This window comes from Taudactylus pleione, unplaced genomic scaffold (assembly GCF_031769625.1).
Source record: "Taudactylus pleione unplaced genomic scaffold, aTauple2 ptg000085l, whole genome shotgun sequence".
Lineage (NCBI taxonomy): Eukaryota > Metazoa > Chordata > Amphibia > Anura > Myobatrachidae > Taudactylus > Taudactylus pleione.
Genome location: NW_028284487.1, coordinates 7,965,915 through 7,984,608, shown reverse-complemented (window position 1 = coordinate 7,984,608; position 18,694 = coordinate 7,965,915). Strand labels below are relative to the sequence as shown.

The 18,694-nt window shown below is 43.7% G+C and overlaps 1 protein-coding gene across 1 annotated transcript; it reads right to left on the bottom strand.

Annotated features, from left to right (window-relative positions):
- Positions 1-1,078: 1,078 nt before the first annotated feature.
- LOC148530738 (transmembrane emp24 domain-containing protein 10-like) lies at positions 1,079-18,123 on the bottom strand. The gene is made up of 5 exons (XM_088468432.1): positions 17,757-18,123; positions 11,479-11,599; positions 11,302-11,375; positions 4,635-4,761; positions 1,079-1,870 (listed from the first exon to the last, which is right to left on the bottom strand). Exons 1-5 carry the CDS (start codon positions 17,931-17,933, stop codon positions 1,749-1,751), a joined length of 621 nt encoding a protein of 206 aa, XP_088324558.1. The 5' UTR covers positions 17,934-18,123; the 3' UTR covers positions 1,079-1,748.
- Between the last annotated feature and the right edge of the window lie 571 nt (positions 18,124-18,694).

The following is an 18,694-nucleotide window of genomic DNA, read 5'->3' as shown; positions in this document are numbered from 1 at the left end:
ACAGGCAGAAAATTTAAATCTGAACAAATAGTGTCTAGGCTCTAAGGCACCAGTGCCCAAACTGGGCGAAGTGGCAAGCTGGGGTGCCGCACAGGACTTGCAGGGGTGCCATGGGTTGGTATCCAGGACCAAATTAAATTATCTATGGTCAATGTGATAGGCAAAAACAGTGTTGGTGGCTGCCAATTATAAAATGTGACCACACAGAAGCGCAACCCTGTGCAGCACCACATAACTGAACCCAAGGATGACAGGTAAGTACAATTTACTTGATTTAATCATGTGTGCTGAATTTCTTAATAGGAAACTTTTGGCCTTGGGGTGCAATGAACAAAATACTTATAGTCTAGGGGGCCGCAATTCAAAGTTTGGGAACCCCTGCTCTGAGGTATGAGAAAAATAACTGAACAGACTAAATGAGTAAAAATCCATTTTTCTGTGGGCGATTATTGCTCCATTTCTATAATTGTTTGTGCTATAATAAGTCTATTTTACGATAAAGTTTTCACATTCCATGTTATGCACTGTTAGTTGTTGCTTTGTATGGATTTGTAATTGTGTTTCTTTCTGTGATCTTACTTATGCTGGGCATACACTCTACAATTATCTGTCAGATATCTGTCTGGTTGGAATGAAAATCTGATAATGTATGGGAGCCAATGACAGTCAACCATATGGTCGTAAACACTGGAAAATGGACAAAATGATTGGTCAAATTGGTTTCATTTGATTTAACCAATCATTTTTGCCCATTTTCCAGTTTTTAAGACCATATGGTCGATGGTCATTGGCTCCCATACATTGCAGATTTTCATTCCAGCCAGCCAGATTGGACAGATAATTGTATAGTGTATGCCCAGCATTAGATCTTCATTAAAAATCTGAATTAAAAAATAAAAAACAGACATAAAAAAGCATACTTTACTAGTTGTTGGTAGGATGATAGCAGTAAGCTGATCTTGTGTCCATAGCTACAGATCACACGTGTTACATGAAATGCAGATTGTTGTTTAAAACATAAGTAACTGATGTTTAACAGGGTTCACCGAGCAATAACACAAGGGCTGTTTTCTGCAGATGCAGCTCAGAAAAGAAACCGTTTTATTGTACAGTATAAATAGCTCATAACAAATAAAGTTCACTGAAAATACCAGGCAGATTTTATTGTAGGTTGTCTGGATGATCGTCCCCTATCATTTGTGTATTTCAGCCTCACAGAAGCGAGAATACATTATAGAGATGGTTCTTGTAAAAAACACAGCACATTACACAAGGGCATGTCAATATTAGAAGCACCATTTTTTCCCACTTCTCCCAAGTGGGACACTGGTATTACTGGTTTATAAATACCCCAAGGAGGGAAAGATTCCAGGTGTCGCATGTCTATTCTGTAACAGATCAGACTATTCTGACCTCACTGCAAATTTACATAACTAGGGATCTCACGTATTTCAGTATATACTCCCTGGCCTACGTGAAACTAGGGAACTGATGTATGTGCTAAACAGATGACGTAGCCAGAGCAACTCCACTGCACTAAATAAAGTAACGTATTATCAGACCGCTACAATTTACACATTTTTCTGGCGCTATCTGTGCACCTGGTTTCCCGAAGCACCCCCCTCCCATTATCTTCACTTTAATTAAAGGTAATGTATGTATGACTATAAAGAACCCCAATTCATATAAGAAGAACCTGCACTTCAGATCTTTGTACCCGGTATTAAGATCTCATCGGACTCCACAAATCACTCGATGAGTTTCTTACCCTTGAAGAATCTCCTTAGGTAAAAGACTTGCCAGGTAGCAAGAGCAACAAGACAAAACATGGAAAACACACCGAAGTAGAGGACTCGGAGGCTGGTTGACTCTGAGGAGAGAAACATGTGGTCAGTGTGGATAGACACAGAACCAATGGACATGGGCGTATAAAACATTACCGCTCTGATCCAGCATGATGTACAATTCAGCCTCCATAAATGCACAGTTTCAGCATTAAATATGGTGTTACACTTGTAATTTATGCGTGCATTGTACTATATTGTAAAGGCCTGCTAGGACAGATCATGCTCCAGGGACCATCCATCAATGGTGACTGATTAATTTATCAATACAAAGTTTATAGTGTGATGACATTTTGTGAATTATGCTATTTGTCCAGCTAGTATAATGGCCAAATGATTTGGTGTCAACTGAATGTCTCAAGTATAAGTGACCCTGCTGTTTCCACCTGAAAACTCCAATAACAGGTTAACTAGAGGCTTTTACCTGCACCGTAACCAGACCGTCCTTATGATGGCTGATTATGACAACCATATTGTAACCCAGTGGCGTAAGTTCATCCCAGATGCCCGGAGGCAAGTTATAATTTGGTGCCCCCCAGTCTCAGCCGCTGACTGTAATGTAGCATTTCACATACAGACAGGCTATAGATAGACGAAGGCAGCAGCTGATGGTCTGACATGGAGCTCTCCACTAGTGTATGGTGGCTTCTCAGGTGCTGGGAAGGGGTGCCGTGTATTGGGCGGCCGTAACGGTACACTCCGGGAACACAGGTACAGCCCTAAGTGGGGTGATTATGATGTGGACAATGGAGGAGGTGCCCCTTCAGAGCTGGAGCCCGGCGGCAGGCGCCTCCATTGTCTCCCATAGTTCTGCCCCTGTTGTAACCGGTCATTAGTCATTTTCAATTTGACCCAAATAAAGGTTTAAAAAAAAAAAGTTATTTCCAAAATCAAAGCATTGAGGAAACCATGAAAATTGGTTTGGTCAGAATGGGACGATCCCCTCTGGTCAGTACATAGTTATACTATAACTATTCCGTGGTAAGCCCATAGCATGCAGTGAGATTGCAGAGAAAGATGCTGATTTAAGATAGAGGTGAAAAGGTGGTGACATGGGGAACTATCCAATAAAAATATAACTTATAAATCTTTTATTTGAATATAAATCTAACATTTATCATGAGAACATAATTGTATACAGTGCAATAACACTTAATAGGCTAATTCCACAATTGTTTCTGAGCTAATATCTGCCTCCCCGCCTATGAGAAAAGCTTATGAGAGTGGTGAAGATTTCAAACCAGGAAGTCGCGGTTTGGAAGAACTCCCCAATACTATCACTAGTGCTTGTCCCCTACAGACAATGATCAGAAAGGAAGGTGCATACAGAACTGCAGTAAGCTTCCAATAAGGACAGACAGGGCAGTGTCATAGCCTTGTTCAGTCACCAATTGTAGGGTAAATATAATAACCTGAGACCTGCAGGCATCAGCAAGTTCCCGGCAAGTCTAAACGGTGAGAGCAATCATTTAAAAGGCAAACCCAACCTGGCAGGGCTATTACATTTACCCCTGTGTTAGAACCAAACAGTACAATTTGGATGTTGATTTAAAAAAATCATTTTTGGTGCCATTATCTGTAAGTTACATTTTGCCATCAGAGCACCTTTCAGCTTACATAAAGAGTGTAACTACAGACGGTTATATAGCTGAAACTATCCCGTTCAACCAAAGACTGACCAAAGCTGGCAACATTTCCTGCACAACAGGTTTTGTTTTAAGTATATAAATTATTTTCAAGAGTTTAATACTGTAATGCTGAAGCCATTGCATCATACTGACTGAGAATCTCGTAAGTATTATGGGCTTCATTTACTAACAAGTTTTATCACCAAAACGAGTGATAAATGTCACTGTGTATGATAAATGGTGCTCCAGCCAATCAGCTCCTAATTGTCATTTTTCTAACAGTTGACAGTTGGGAGCTGATTGGCTGGAGCAACATTTATCATACACAGTGACATTTATCACTCGTTTTGGTGATAAAACTCATTAGTAAATGGGGGCCTAAGTACCAGAGAAAGGGCCACAAATTAGATATTTTTGAAGACAAGGCAGCTCTCACAGACAAGTGTCATTAATAAACAGAAAACAATGGATTTTCACTGGGCTTTACGGTACATGTGGTCAGCTGATAATTGGGTCAGTCACTCATTAGGCTTGGATCCCATATGAAAAAGCCATTCAGCTTGGCCACCAGAAGTGTAAAACAGAGTCACTCCCCATGTGTGGCCATTTCGAGACTGTAACAAATAGACAATGGTACAAAGCAGAACGCAGATAACTGGAGTTGCAAATGTTTTTAAAGACGACCAGTGACCACATGAATAGTTATCCTAAGAAACACTAGGTGCAGAAATTGCGGGAATGTGCTAGAGATGGGAATTATCTATTCATTGTAACAAAGTCCTAAATATATGTATATTTTTCTGTGCCTCAGTCCAAAATCTGCTGTAAGAGACACTGGGACTCACCCTTATCCCACTTATATTTACCACCCAGGAAGTTAATAGTTTGGGATCACATATTGCCATAAGTATATAAAACAGGGACGTACTGTATTTACCTACCAAACTGAGGGGATTTGCAATGGTTAATAAAGTTTTATTGAAAAACGGTATTAATAGTAAAATTTTGCTACAATATAAACCTACTGTAACATTAATGGAGCCTGTAGCTCTAAATCTGCCAAATACTCTAACAAGTGTTAACTGCACCCTGAACAATCCTCTACATTCTACCAATTTACTGTCCCTACCTTACTGGCCTCTAATCCTATACATTCATTTACCATTTGTGTCTCTCATTTCCTCTTCTCTTTTCTTCATGTAAGTGAAGTCTTTGACAATAGAGTCTGACAGGTCCTCAAGACGTCTTAACTCCACCTCCAGCGGTTTTAGTTTCTCTGCTTTAGCCAGCTAAAACGTGAAAGGAAGAAAGCCGCACGTAGTTACTACATGGCACTCTACTATCTTCACTGGACATATAAGGCCGAATTCAACTAGCAGCGAGTTTCAAAGTGTGACATTTTCTGTTACATGAATGCGCATTTCGCTAAATACTTTCCTTAAGCACGGTGCCGATACCCGCGCCATTCATTCTGAAATGGCAAGTCGCAGGCAGCTAGTGTCGGACTGGGGCATGAAGGGCCCACCGGGGGAATGCAGTGATAGGGGCCCATACTTTTGGGTGTAGCCAGCCTCCAGAGTGGGTCTGGGCCTCTTTAAATTTATACATATATCTAGTAAATACTGCTAGTGAATGTATGATAATGTACCAGATTAATAACAGTAGTGCATTAAAAATACACAATAGTCCTGTGCAGTAGTCTAGAACCTGTGCACAGTCTAGAACCTGATTCCCTAGAGGAGGAGGTGGGCCCTCAGGCAGTGGGGCCCACCGGGGGTTTCCCCTGTACCCCTGTGGGCCAGTCCGACCCTGCAAGCAGCACAGAAATTTCGCACATGAACCTTGCAGGGTGCGGCCTATGTGAAGCACATGTACTGTAGGAGTAGGGGAATCACTGTACCCCAAAAAATGGTGAAACATAAAATAGCAGGACAGTGTAGGAGGCATGGTGAAAAAATAATAGCCAGCAAATGTATTTCAGCAGACAAGATTGTCAAGAGTATTTTGTGATACAATAAAATGACTATTGTGAAAAGATTACCTCTTACCTACATGATAGACCCCTGAGTCTATTTACTAAGCAGTGTTAGGAGACAGAGTGAGAAGTGATAAGGTGCCAGCCAATCAGCTCCCAACTGTCATTTTCAAAACACAGCCTGTAACATGACAGGAGCTGATTGGCTGGCACCTTATCACTTTTCACTCTGGCTCCTAACACTGCTTAGTAAATAGACCCCTCAATCTCTTCACCACACTATGGCCCCTGGCAGCTCAGAGAAAGCCGTCCACACTGTCCCTCCTTCCTCCATAATGGCTCTTCTTCCCCCTTCTGTGAGGCTAACCTCCCTTCCCCACGTCTTACCACCTGTGATTCACTCCATGCCTGCTTCTTTCCCACTCCACCCCAGCCATTCCCTCCCCCTTTCCCCTGTGTCCTGACTTCCCCACAGTACTTTATTTTGCATGTTTATATATTGCTGTTACACAAATGGACAGCACTGTACATTTTGTCGTGTTTCCAAGTCATGCTTGTGACCTCCAAAATATAAAGTTGTACTTTTTTTTGTTTTTTGTTTTTTTTTAAAAAAAAAAGAAGAAGAGAAGAGAAGAAACAAAGGGCCTGATTCAGAGCCGCTCGTAAGCGGCTGCTCGTTCGTTCCGAACAATGTTTGTCCAACTGCGCATGCGTACGGATCGTAATACGCATGCGCGAACCAGTCAGTGCGGCCGAAAATCGTTTGTTCGCTAAATAGCGAATGCCTGCTATTATGAGTGACAGGAGGAGGCGTATGTGGGTGGTAACGGGGGAAGGTGCTTGAAAACGGGGAGTGGAGATCAGAACGCAGGCGTGCTTAAAGGTCAAAACGGGCGTTTTAAGGGTGTGCATAATTAATACAGCAGCGTCATTGACCACGTCACTGGGTTATTTTATAGTCAGAACTGCTCGCATGATTGCGGTAGGAAAAACCAACCACAAGAATAGCGAGCAATTCATACGCTGGTCGATGTACTCGATTAATCTAATAAATAGCGGACATGACGTAGGATGCGAGCGGCCAGGGGGCGTAGTTTTCCAAAAAACGACCGCATGTTTTGTTCGCTCGTTCAGACCTAGAGGTGTGAACAGACCGCAAAGAGCGAACGGTTCATTTGAATAGCCACCCCTTTTTTCTGAACGAGCGAGCGCAAATAGCGTCCGGCTCTGAATCAGGCCCAAAGTCTCTATAGCAGTGTTTCCCAAACTCATTCCTCTGGGAGCACTAACAGTGCATGGTTTCCATCCTCCCTAGTTGATGCACACTTGTAGTCATTACTGGCTGACACATTTGAAAAGATCCACAGGTGGAGCTAATTATTTAACTTGTGATGCTGTGAGGAGACCTGGAAAACATGTACTGTTAGTGCTCTCTGAGGAATGAGTTTGAGAAACACTTCGTGTTTGGGGCGTATTAAGAAAGGAGGGACCCCGTGTGCAGTCTCCTTTCAGGGTCCCCTCCTTTCTTCCCGGCTGAGTGCAGCAGAAGACTCCGGGCACTGGTAGACTCTAGTGCTGTACCAGAGTTTACTGCGCATGTGCAGGTAGCTATTTTCCTGGCCGATTTCCCTATTGCGCATGTGCAGGCAGCTATTTTCCCGGGCGATTTCCCTACTGTGCATGTGCAGGCAGCTATTTCCCCGGGCGGTTTCCCTACTGCGCATGTGCAGGCAGCTATTTCCCCGGGCGATTTCCCTACTGCGCATGTGCAGGCAGCTATTTCCCCGGGCGATTTCCCTACTGCGCATGTGCAGGCAGCTATTTCCCCGGGCGATTTCCCTACTGCGCATGTGTAGGCAGCTATTTTCCACGGGCGATTTCCCTACTGCGCATGTGCAGGCAGCTATTTTCCACGGGCGATTTCCCTACAGCGCATGTGCAGGCAGCTATTTTCCCCGGGCAATTTCCCTACAGCGCATGTGCAGGCAGCTATTTTCCCCGGGCGATTTCCCTACTGCGCATGTGCAGGCAGTTATTTCCCTGGGCGATTTCCCTACTGCGCATGTGCAGGCAGCTATTTCCCCGGGCGATTTCCCTACTGCGCATGACGCCAGGAAAATTGCTACATTTTGCCGGTGATATGTACAGCGTTGCTATGCCGACGCGGGACTCCAGAAAACCAAATATTTAATAAATGGGTGCACCCATTATAGATACTCCCCTGGAAACACTGTTCTATAGTGATTTTTAGTGTTTATATAAAAGATTGGAAAACAAAAAAACACTTGTAACTCCCATCTGCAAGTTCAAAACAACTCAACATACATGTCCCACGTCATTTAACCCATTCTTCTACTATTTAGAGAAAATTACATATCTTTATTACCTATATTTTCCTACTACTAAATACATTATTACTCAGTGCAAGGGGTGTAACATGGATACTTTTAAAATAAAAATTAGGATTTTTCCTTGCTCTTCATCTGGCCTGGATGTACGAGCTAAAAGCCGGGCTAACGCTCAATGAGACCTGTGTTAACTTAATCTGGATTTCTAATTAAACAGCAAAAAGTATCTTTACGGAAATGTAAGAGCCGGTTTTATCAGTGGAGTAATAAGCCAGGGAAGCTTTTAGCACGGGCTCTGAGGACTTAGCGAGCATCTGGATTTATCTCAACTATTATAGATAGTTCAAGGCACATCTCACTCATTGTCATCTAAAATTGCTTCCTGTTTTCGACAATATTATTCGACTCTCTATAACCTGGCAGGTTCCTCTTCTACATCATCACCTCCTGTTTCTTCCCAAGACATATTAGACTACCTCTCCACAGCCACCTTTCCCACCTTGTCTCCTTCAGATAGAGACGCCCTAGAGCATCCCTTCACAATGAAAGAACTCAATTCTGTCTTATCTTCTTCCCCTTCAGGTAAAAGCCCTGGCCCAGATGGTCTAACCATGGCATACTATAAAACTTTTAAGGATAAACTGGCCCCTATGCTTTTAAATGCCTTTAAACACAATTTCCACAGACTCTCAGTTTTCTAGACAATCTCTAGAAGCATATATTTCGGTAATCCCTAAATCAGGCAAGGACCCCTCCCTGTGTCCGAGCTACAGACCCATTTCACTCCTTAATGTTGATCTTAAATTATACGCCAAACTCATAGCCAATAGATTACATCCACTTCTCCCACAATTGGTTCACAACGATCAAGTAGGGTTTGTCAGGGGCAGAGAAGCTCGTGATAATACAACTAAAATTCTCAACCTGATTCAGTTAGTGTCGCAGACAAATGTACCTACCATTCTTCTATCAACTGACGCTGAAAAAGCGTTTGACATGATTAGTTGGCTATTTATGAGGTCTGTTCACGTGGGATTGGGTCCTCTCGCTATACAGAGGATCTTAGCCCTATATGAGTCTCCATCAGCAAGAGTGAGGGTCAATGGCACCTTATCAGATCCCTTTTTAATAAGTAATGGTACTCAACAGGGATGCCCATTGTCCCCGCTAATCTTTGTGCTTTGCATGGAAGCTCTGCCGAGGTCTATTAGGACCAACCCTCATATCTCAGACGTTCAGGCTGGCGGGATAGAATATGAACTCGCATTATTTGCTGACGATCTCCTAGCTATTATTTCTCAACCGGTCACATCTTTACCGCACTTGATGTTGGAATTTGAAAAGTTTGGGAAATTATCCAATTTTAAAATACATTTTTCGAAATCCAGTGCCCTTAATTTATCTGCCCCTTCCCCTACAATAGCGAGTTTACAAGGTTCCTTCCCATTTACCTGGCACCCGTCCCATATCACATATTTAGGGATTAAACTTACTGGAAATCTGTCACAATTATTCCAAACAAATTTTCTCCCCTTTCTTTCCTCAATCCGCTCGAATTATTCCCAATGGCACCTGAAGCAGCTTTCGTGGTTAGGAAAGATTAATGTGGTGAAGATGAATACACTACCCAAACTGCTCTATGTTCTCCAGACGTTGCCAATTGCTGTTCCGGAATCTTGGTTTCGATCACTTACTTTACTGATCCGTCAATTTATTTGGTCCCGAAAGAGACCTAGAATCAGACGTGACTTACTATCACGCCCAAAACAGTTAGGTGGTCTTCAGCTCCCAGACATTAAATCCTATTATCATGCCATCCATCTAAAAAGAATCCTTGAATGGACCAGAGACAGAGATATTAAACAATGGAATGCCATTGAAGGCTGCTTCATGAAACAACACCCTGAGATAGTTCCATGGTTGCCGACTCTTCCCCTCCTCACCCAACTATCTCTCCCACCCTTTCTTTATGGAAGACTTTAAGGCTTATCCCTAACATCTCCTCACGTTTTGGCCCTCTCACTTCGTTTCTGGCTAATCCAAGGTTCCCGCCAGGTACTGACCCTTCCCATTTTCCCAACTGGACCGAGGCGGGTCTCTTCAGAGTTGGTCAGCTGGTAAATGCTTCTGGCATTAAACAGTTCTCAGAGATCCGGGAGAGATGGAACATTCCTCAGTCGGATTTCTGGAAGTTTTTGCAAGTACGCCAGTTCCTTACCTCAGATAATAGGCTTACCTTAGCAAAAAGGGACCTCACTAACTTTGAGAAATTGTGTGTCACCCCACTATCCAACACACATACAATATCTGCCCTTTATCAACTATTATCCAGTCAAGTGTCTAGTATTCCACCTTGGGCTAAGGCTTGGGAGAGAGATTTAAATCTAACTCTTTCTGACTCGGACTGGCAGAGTATCTTTCTTAAAACCCACACTAGCTCTATTTGTATCACCGTTAGGGAAACACAATATAAGATTCTAATGCGATAGTATCGTCATCCTGTCATATTACATTCCATGTTCCCATCAGTTCCCAATACTTGTTGGAGATGTTCTTCCGCTGTGGGCTCTCTCCGACATATTTGGTGGGATTGTTCTTCACTATCAAATTTTTGGTCCGATGTTATCTCTATCTCCCAACAAATTTTAGGCTTTCCCGTTCCCACAGGCCCTGAATTCTGGTTAATTAACCATTTGTCGGTCCCATTGTCCCAGTTCAAGAAATCCCTACTTCGCCATCTGAGTAACGCAGCTCGTGCTGTGATACCTGTACTCTGGAGATCTGCTACTCCTCCTACACGTAAAGACTGGTTTTGTAGGCTTGATTATTTTATGTCAATGGAGGATATTTTATATTCCTCTCTAGATAAGCCATCTGAATTTGTTAATACCTGGTCTCCTTGGCTAGACTATAAGTCTTCAGATACATACAGGAATTATATGTCTTCCACCTCGTCCACAATATAAATTATGATCCTTAGAATAACAACTATTATTACTCTTATACACACGATAGTCCCTCCTTTTCTTCTTTCTTCTCCTCTCTTCCCTTCTCTGCTTTTCTTTTCTTGTCCTTCTCTTTCTCTCTGTTTTTTTATTTTTTTTTATTGATTGTCTTTTTATTTGTTTTCCTTTTAATAATCTATTTTTGTTTGTTATGTGATTTTTCTCTTTTGATATATTATATATCTGATATAGATTGGTTATTTGTGCTATTAGCCTGATTTTTCTAAGAAAACGAATGTTTAATTATTATCTGCTTCAGGTTTATCAGATGTGAAATGTTTATATCAATTGTAATTTTTTTCTAAATATTCTAATAAAAACAGAATATACAAAAAAATAAACAGCAAAAAGTCACAGTCACATGACCTAGTTCACAGCTAACTGAATTCAGTATATAATGCGCGCTGCAAACAAAGTAGATATCATGACATGGATGACCTGTACTAAGAATGCCTGTAGGCTTTAATATACTGTAAAAAAAAAACAAAGCCAAACACTTACATCCTCATAATTTTTAGCTTCCACACCATGTTTCACATTCAGCACAATTATCTGATCTGGAGATCTCACTGCATCTGGGGATACAGAAAATAAATTGCGGGGTAAACACGACAGCTCAATCATACGTTTGATGAACAGAGGACTAACTCTGACATGGGTGACAAGATGAGGACTGACCAGATGAGCTGATGCTTTCAAAGCAAACTTCATAAACTTCATAATCATCTGTAGTGAAGGCAAATTTGCCCTTCTTTGCCTCCTCCTTGGAATACAGAATGTGTCCTGCCGAGTCTGTAACCTGGAAAATAATAAGAGGCATCAATTAGACAGTTTGGGCACACACCCTGATATTGTGGACACTGTATAACCACACTTTTTATCAGACATTATATGCTGAAATATTTGCCAATTCGGTCTATAATAATATAATTGTGTCATGGCCAGATCAACAATTGGGATAGATGGAGCTACAGCTCCAGGCCTCCACATAAAAATTGGCCCATCGTCATGATGAGAACTCTCCCCCTAACCCCACTACTTACCTTCAGAATTCCAGCGGCCGGGATAACGGCATTCTCTCCGTCGAAATCCCCTCAGTCAGCATTTTAACCGCATCCCGTACATGCACAGATGGTGTAATGGTTAGCATTACTGCCTCATAGCACTGAGGTTGTGGGTTTGACTCCCACTACAGCTCTATCTGTGTGGAGTTTGTATATTTTCCTTGTGCTTGAGTGGGTTTCCTCCAAGTACTCCGGTTTCCTCCAACACTCCAAAAATATACTGGTAGGTTAAATGGCTCCCCCCAAAAAAATTAACCGTAGTGTGGATGTCTGTGTGCATGTGATGGGGAATATAGATTGTAAGCTCCACTGGGGCAGGAACTGATGTGAATGGACAAATATTATCTGTAAACAGGGCCGGATTAGTAATGGGACAGGTGGAGCTACAGCTCCAGGCCCACAGCATCCAATGCAGTCAGGGGCGGATTGCAAGTTAAATTCAACCGATGGAACTATGGGGCCGGTTGCTGTATGTGGCCCCACCCCCCGGAGGCTGATGGAACTATGGGGCCGGTTGCTGTATGTGGCCCCACGCCCAGTAGCTCGGCCGCGACCCATCACAACTCTGTTATTACAGGCACTGGCAACCCGCCAGCACCTGTCAGCAAGCTGCGGCTCAGAGGAGCTCTCTGCTTCACGAGAAGAGGCTGTACTCTCGCGATGCTGAGGCTGAGCTCCTCCAGTCACAGCTTTCCACCTAGAGAGAACTATGCTACAGCTCGCTCAGACAGGGGTCGGAAACACAGCAGAGAGCCGCGGCCCACAGCAGCAGAGCGATCAGCGCAGCGCCTCAGGGGTAAGTGTCAAATCATTTATTTTTCACTGTCATGAGGGCCAAAAAAAGTACTGACAGGTGGCAGACTGGCAGCAAATGGATGTACATTCTCTGTGTATTTTTATTGCCAAGTAAAATGTATGCAGTATAGTACTATTATTCGTTTTTACACTGAACCTACATTGCGTTTTAAACTGTGATAGTGTATATACTGTGGTAAGTTTTCCCTGTCTCTCAGACAACAGCATATACTACAGGGGTGGGTGGAGCATCATTTTTATTGATATCAATATGGTTTTTACACCATGGGAATAATACAACTAAACATATATATCCATGAAATTAAATGATGTATTCATTATTAAAATAACGTACATAACCAATTGTAAAAAAAAGTGTGCATTTTCTTTTTTGCCACACTTCCTCAATGCCTGGGATGCCAGATGGCACCGATTTTATGCTTATCCTCCCCATTTCATTTGTGATCATACCCATGTAGCGGACTCTGGCGCAACCCGCCAGTACCTCCTTGGGCGCGTGTTACCCTGACTTGATGCAGACATCACTGTTGCATACGGAGACGCTTGCAATAGGGCTTGAGGCGCACTACTCTGGGCGTTCCTGGGCGGTGACTGAGAGGTGGCCTTAAGTGTTGGCAAAAAAAAATAAACACTGTCTCATGGGCATGCTACGGTAGTGTCATGGACATGTCAGTGAGTGCAGCTGCATTTACAAATATAGATCCACAGCCACAGAGGCCACGTTAACACAAATTTGAGTAGGAAACACTGAGCAGCTCTTAGGCTGTCACAAGCGTTGATGGAGGATGTTCAGAAGCACTGACCCAGTTGCACTGTCCACAGAAACAAAAAACTGGCGTTTCAGCACTTGTACTCTTCGTTGCACATGGGGAAGGCAAAGATTAGCATTTTGCATTTTATCGCTCCCTGTGTTTCACCAGCGGCCACTATTGCGATTTATCCACCTATGAATCAGGCACCAAATGTCTCCTGGTAAGTAGATGGTGGCAAACTGTGGGTCACCAGCTGCTGTGGAACTGCAAGGCCCAGCAATCCCTGCTAGCCAAAAAGTCACAGCTTGTCCAAGTTTGCTATTAACATACCTCACATATGTGATTGCACATTACATCGTGAATAAAATACCTGTTTTCTTTTTAATGACAATGCAAAACCATTGTCATTCCCACATAAATTTACCATAAAAATCAGATTAATGCCATAAAGTAAGGATTTAATGAAACCATGCAATATAAACTTGCTTGCACATAATCCACATAGAGACCAGCCTACTGTATCTCAAAACCATGCAGGCTCCACCCACATCTTAAAGCCCAATCAACAAACACAGAAGGAAAGTTTAATGTTGATGATTTAATCGATGTCTCCAGTTATAGTGAAGTAGGAGTCCCGCCGACTCTGGTGTTGGCTCACCCTACAGTAGATTGGGTGCGGCCCAAGTGAGGCCACTTCCAGAGATTTTTCCAGGGCTACTTTTAGTCCCCAATCCGCACCTGCCTGCAGTGCAGACAGTGTTGAGAGGAAAAAAATACCTGTCAAAACTGTCTGCACTGCACTTGAAGGATCCGAAGTTCTGGCGGTTCACCCTGTCCTCCTCCCGCCCTGGACCATCTGAAGCTCTGCCTCTTGGTCTTCCACATACTCTCCTTGCTGCCCGAACCTCTGCCCCATGCCATTCTAAAGCAACTCTGGCGCATCCAAAGTGTTCCTCTCCCAGCGTCACCAGAAGCTCCGGTGCCCTTAGCATCTAAAGCCTGTCCATTCACCCCCCTTGGCCCCCACCTGCAGCAACTGAGTTGACACCTGGGTACAGGTATTATGAAAAAAGCAAGCCCTGCGCATTGAGGAAAGGTGTGTGTGTGTATATATATATATATATATATATATATATATATATATATATATATATATAGACAGGTGCATAAATATTGGGACATTGACAGAATTTTCATATTTTGGCCTCTATTTACCACCACAATGGCTTTGAAATGAAACAAACAAGATGTGCTTTAACTGCAGACTTTCAGATTTAATCTGAGGGTAATTACATCCAAATCAGGTGAACGGTGTAGGAATTACAATGGTTTCTATATGTGCCTCCCACTTTTTAAGGGGCCAAAAGTAATGGGACTATCAACTCAAAAGCTATTTCATGGACAGGTGTGGGCTATTCCCTCGTTATTTCATTATCAATTAAGCAGGTAAAAGGTCTGGAGTTGATTCTAGGTGTGACATTTGCATTTGGAATCAGTTGCTGTCGACTCTCAATATGAGATCCAAAGAGCTGTCACTATCAGTGAAGCAAGCAATCATTAGGCTGAAAAATCAAAACAAACCCATCAGAGAGATAGCAAAAACATTAGGTGTGGCCAAATCAACTGTTTGGAACATCTTAAAAAGAAAGAACGCACTGGAGAGCTCAGCAACACCAAAAGACCCGGAAGACCACGGAAAACAACTGTGGTGGATGACAGAAGAATTATTTCCCTGGTGAAAAAAAACCCCTTCACAACAGTTGGCCAAATCAAGAACACTCTCCAGGAGGTAGGTGTATATGTATAAAAGTCAACAATCAAGAGAAGACTTCACAAGAGTGAATATAGAGGGTTCACCACAAGATGTAAACCATTGGTGAGCCACAAAAACAGGAAGACCAGATTAGAGTTGGCCAAACAACATCTAAAAAAGCCATTACAGTTCTGGAACAACATCCTATGGACAGATGAGACAAAGATCAACTTGTACCAGAGTGATGGGAAGAGAAGAGTTTGGAGAAGGAAAGGAACTGCTCATGATCCAAAACATACCACCTCATCAGTAAAGCATGGTGGTGGTGGTAGTGTCATGGCGTGGGCATGTATGGCTGCCAATGGAACTGGTTCCCTTGTATTTATTGATGATGTGACTGCTGACAAAAGCAGCAGAATGAATTCTGAAGTGTTTCGGGCAATATTATAAGCTCATATTCAGTCAAATGCTTCAGAACTCATTGGACGGCGCTTCACAGTGCAGATGGACAATGACCCAAAGCATACTGCAAAAGCAACCAAAGAGTTTTTTAAGGCTAAAAAGTGGAATGTTATGCAATGGCCAAGTCAATCCCCTAACCTGAATCCGATTGAGCATGCATTTCACTTGATGAAGACAAAACTGAAGGGAAAATGCCCCAAGAACAAGCAGGAACTGAAGACATTTGCAGTAGAGGCCTGGCAGAACATCACCAGGGATGAAACCCAGCGTCTGGTGATGTCCATGCGTTCCAGACTTCAGGCTGTAATTGCCTGCAAAGGATTTGCAACAAAGTATTAAAAAGGGAAAGTTAGATTTAGGATTGTTTAGTTTGTCCCATTACTTTTGGCCCCTTAAAAAGTGGGAGGCACATATAGAAACCGTTGTAATTCCTACACCATTCACCTGATTTGGATGTAATTACCCTCAAATTAAATCTGAAAGTCTGCAGTTAAAGCACATCTTGTTTGTTTCAGTTCAAAGCCATTGTGGTAGTGAATAGAGGCCAAAATATGAAAATTCTGTCAATGTCCCAATATTTATGCACGTGTGTGTGTGTGTGTGTGTGTGTGTGTGTGTGTGTGTGTGTGTGTGTGTGTGTGTGTGTGTGTATATATTTATATATAATAGGTGTGTATATATGTATGTATATGTGAATTTTTGTGTGTATGCCTGTATATATAGGGATATGTTCAGTATCCTGTCAGCGGGGATTCCGGTCATCAGAATGCCGATGCCGGAATCCCGACACTTATAAGAATACCGGAGCCGCATCCCGACCACTGGGATCCCAAAGGTAAGTATTGGGGTTAGGGGGAGGGTTAGGCACTAGGGGGAAAGTTAGGGTTAGGCACTAAGGGGGGAGGGTTAGGTTTAGGGTGCGGGGATGGGAAGGTTATGTTTCGGCACTAGGCGGGAGGTTAGGGTCAGGCACCGGGGAGGGAGGCGACTACATCCGCCTCACAGCACAGAGGTCATGAATTATGAGTTATGGTGGATCAGTGTGTAGTTTGTATGTCCCCCATGTTCGTTTACATGGGTTTCGCCAAAGCACTTGTCACACCCCCTGCAGCGGCACACAATAGGCCCTTCTTATGTTTCAGCTCCAGGCCCATGTGGACCTTAAACTGGCACTGTCTGTAAAGAACTCCACAACACAATTGGCAGCATGCCACACCATGGGAGTATATAGGTAACCTTCCAAAGCAGGGATTGCAGCATTGCACACCATGGGTGTATATAATACCCTTCCACAGCAGGGACTGGCAGCATGGCACACCATGGGAGTATATAGGTAAGCTGCCACAGCAGAGATTGGCAGCATGGCACACCATGGGAGTATATAGTTAACCTTCCACAGCAGGGATTGCAGCATGGCACACCATGGGTGTATATAATACCCTTCCACAGCAGGGATTGCAGCATGGCACACCATGGAATATATAGGTAACATTCCACAGCAAGGATTGGCAGCATGGCACACCATGGGAGTATATAGGTAACATTACACAATACGGATTGGCAGCATGGCACACCATAGGAGTATATAGGTAACCGGCCACAGCAGGTATTGGATGCATGGCACACCATGGGAGTATATAGTAACCGGCCACAGCAGAGATTAGCAGCATGGCACACCATAGGAGTATATAGGTAACCGGCCATAGCAGGGATTGGATGCATGGCACACCATGGGAGTATATAGTAACCTGAGATTGGCAGCATGGCACACCATAAGAGTATATAGGTAACCGACCACAGCAGGGATTGGATACATGGCACACCATGGGAGTATATAATAACTGGCCATAGCAGAGATTGGATGCATGGTACACCATGGGAGTATATAATAACCGGCCATAGCAGAGATTGGAAGCATGGTACACCATGGGAGTATATAGGTTACCAGCAACAGCAGGGATTGGCAGCATGGCATACCATAGGAGTATATAGGTAACCTGCCACAGCTGGGATTGGATGCATGGTACACCATGGGAGTATATAGGTTACCAGCAACAGCAGGGATTGGATGCATGGTACATCATGGGATTAGTATAATATAATATATACCTTGAGGTGTGTGATCTGTGCTGGCTGCTCCGCCACCTCGTACTCCCCGGTCACCAGCACATCTTTATGGATCTCTTCCCTCAGGCACTTCTTGCTCCCAGCAGGCAGATAGAATGAGATGGCCCCGGCCCCGGGCAGGAGGAGGCAGATGGGGCTAAGGAGCAGGAACCAGATCATACTTACAGTCTCTCCTACAGAAACGGAGGAGCAGCCAGGTTGTTGCTAGGGTAACAAGATAGAAGATACAGGAGCCCGACTTCCGATGTCGTGTAACACTACAGCGTTCCCATCCTGCCCCCGCCCATCACATCTGACGCCGTTCAATTACATGGTGCCCATAGGCCATCTGTGTCTGCAGCACTGACGTTTCATTGTTGTGGTGCTCGTGCTCCCCCTACGCCGGGCGGGGTGGGCGTGGCTTTTTGGCTCGCCCCCGTTCCATTACTATGGGGGCATGCCTAAGCTCCCGGGGATGAGGGCTGCACCCTAGTCATGCTCAGTCAGTGCTCTCCGTGTCAGTCTCCTGGAAATGGAAACAAAAGGCGGGGAGAGCCAGCCCAAGGCCACACACAGTGAGTGCAGCAGACAGCACAGCCACACAGAGTTAAAAAAAAAAATAATAAATTCGGGAAGCACATATGGTGGAAAACCAAGCGATGGTGAGAAAACATTGGATTCTCACTAACGCTGGGTCAACATCTGACCGATGGTTCTGATAATCATCAAATGTTTTCCATTTTCCACTGCTCTGGGCCTGATTCAGAGGACTCGATTCAGAGATGGACGCAGAAGACCTCGTTGCAGCGTCTTTGGACACAGCAGCGATGTATACATATGCTAATTGCTAATGCTGCAGGAGGCGTCTTGAGGGAAAAAGTCACCTCCTGTCAGTGTGACCATTGCCATGGGTAACGGCGATTCATCAAAGCCACGTGTCA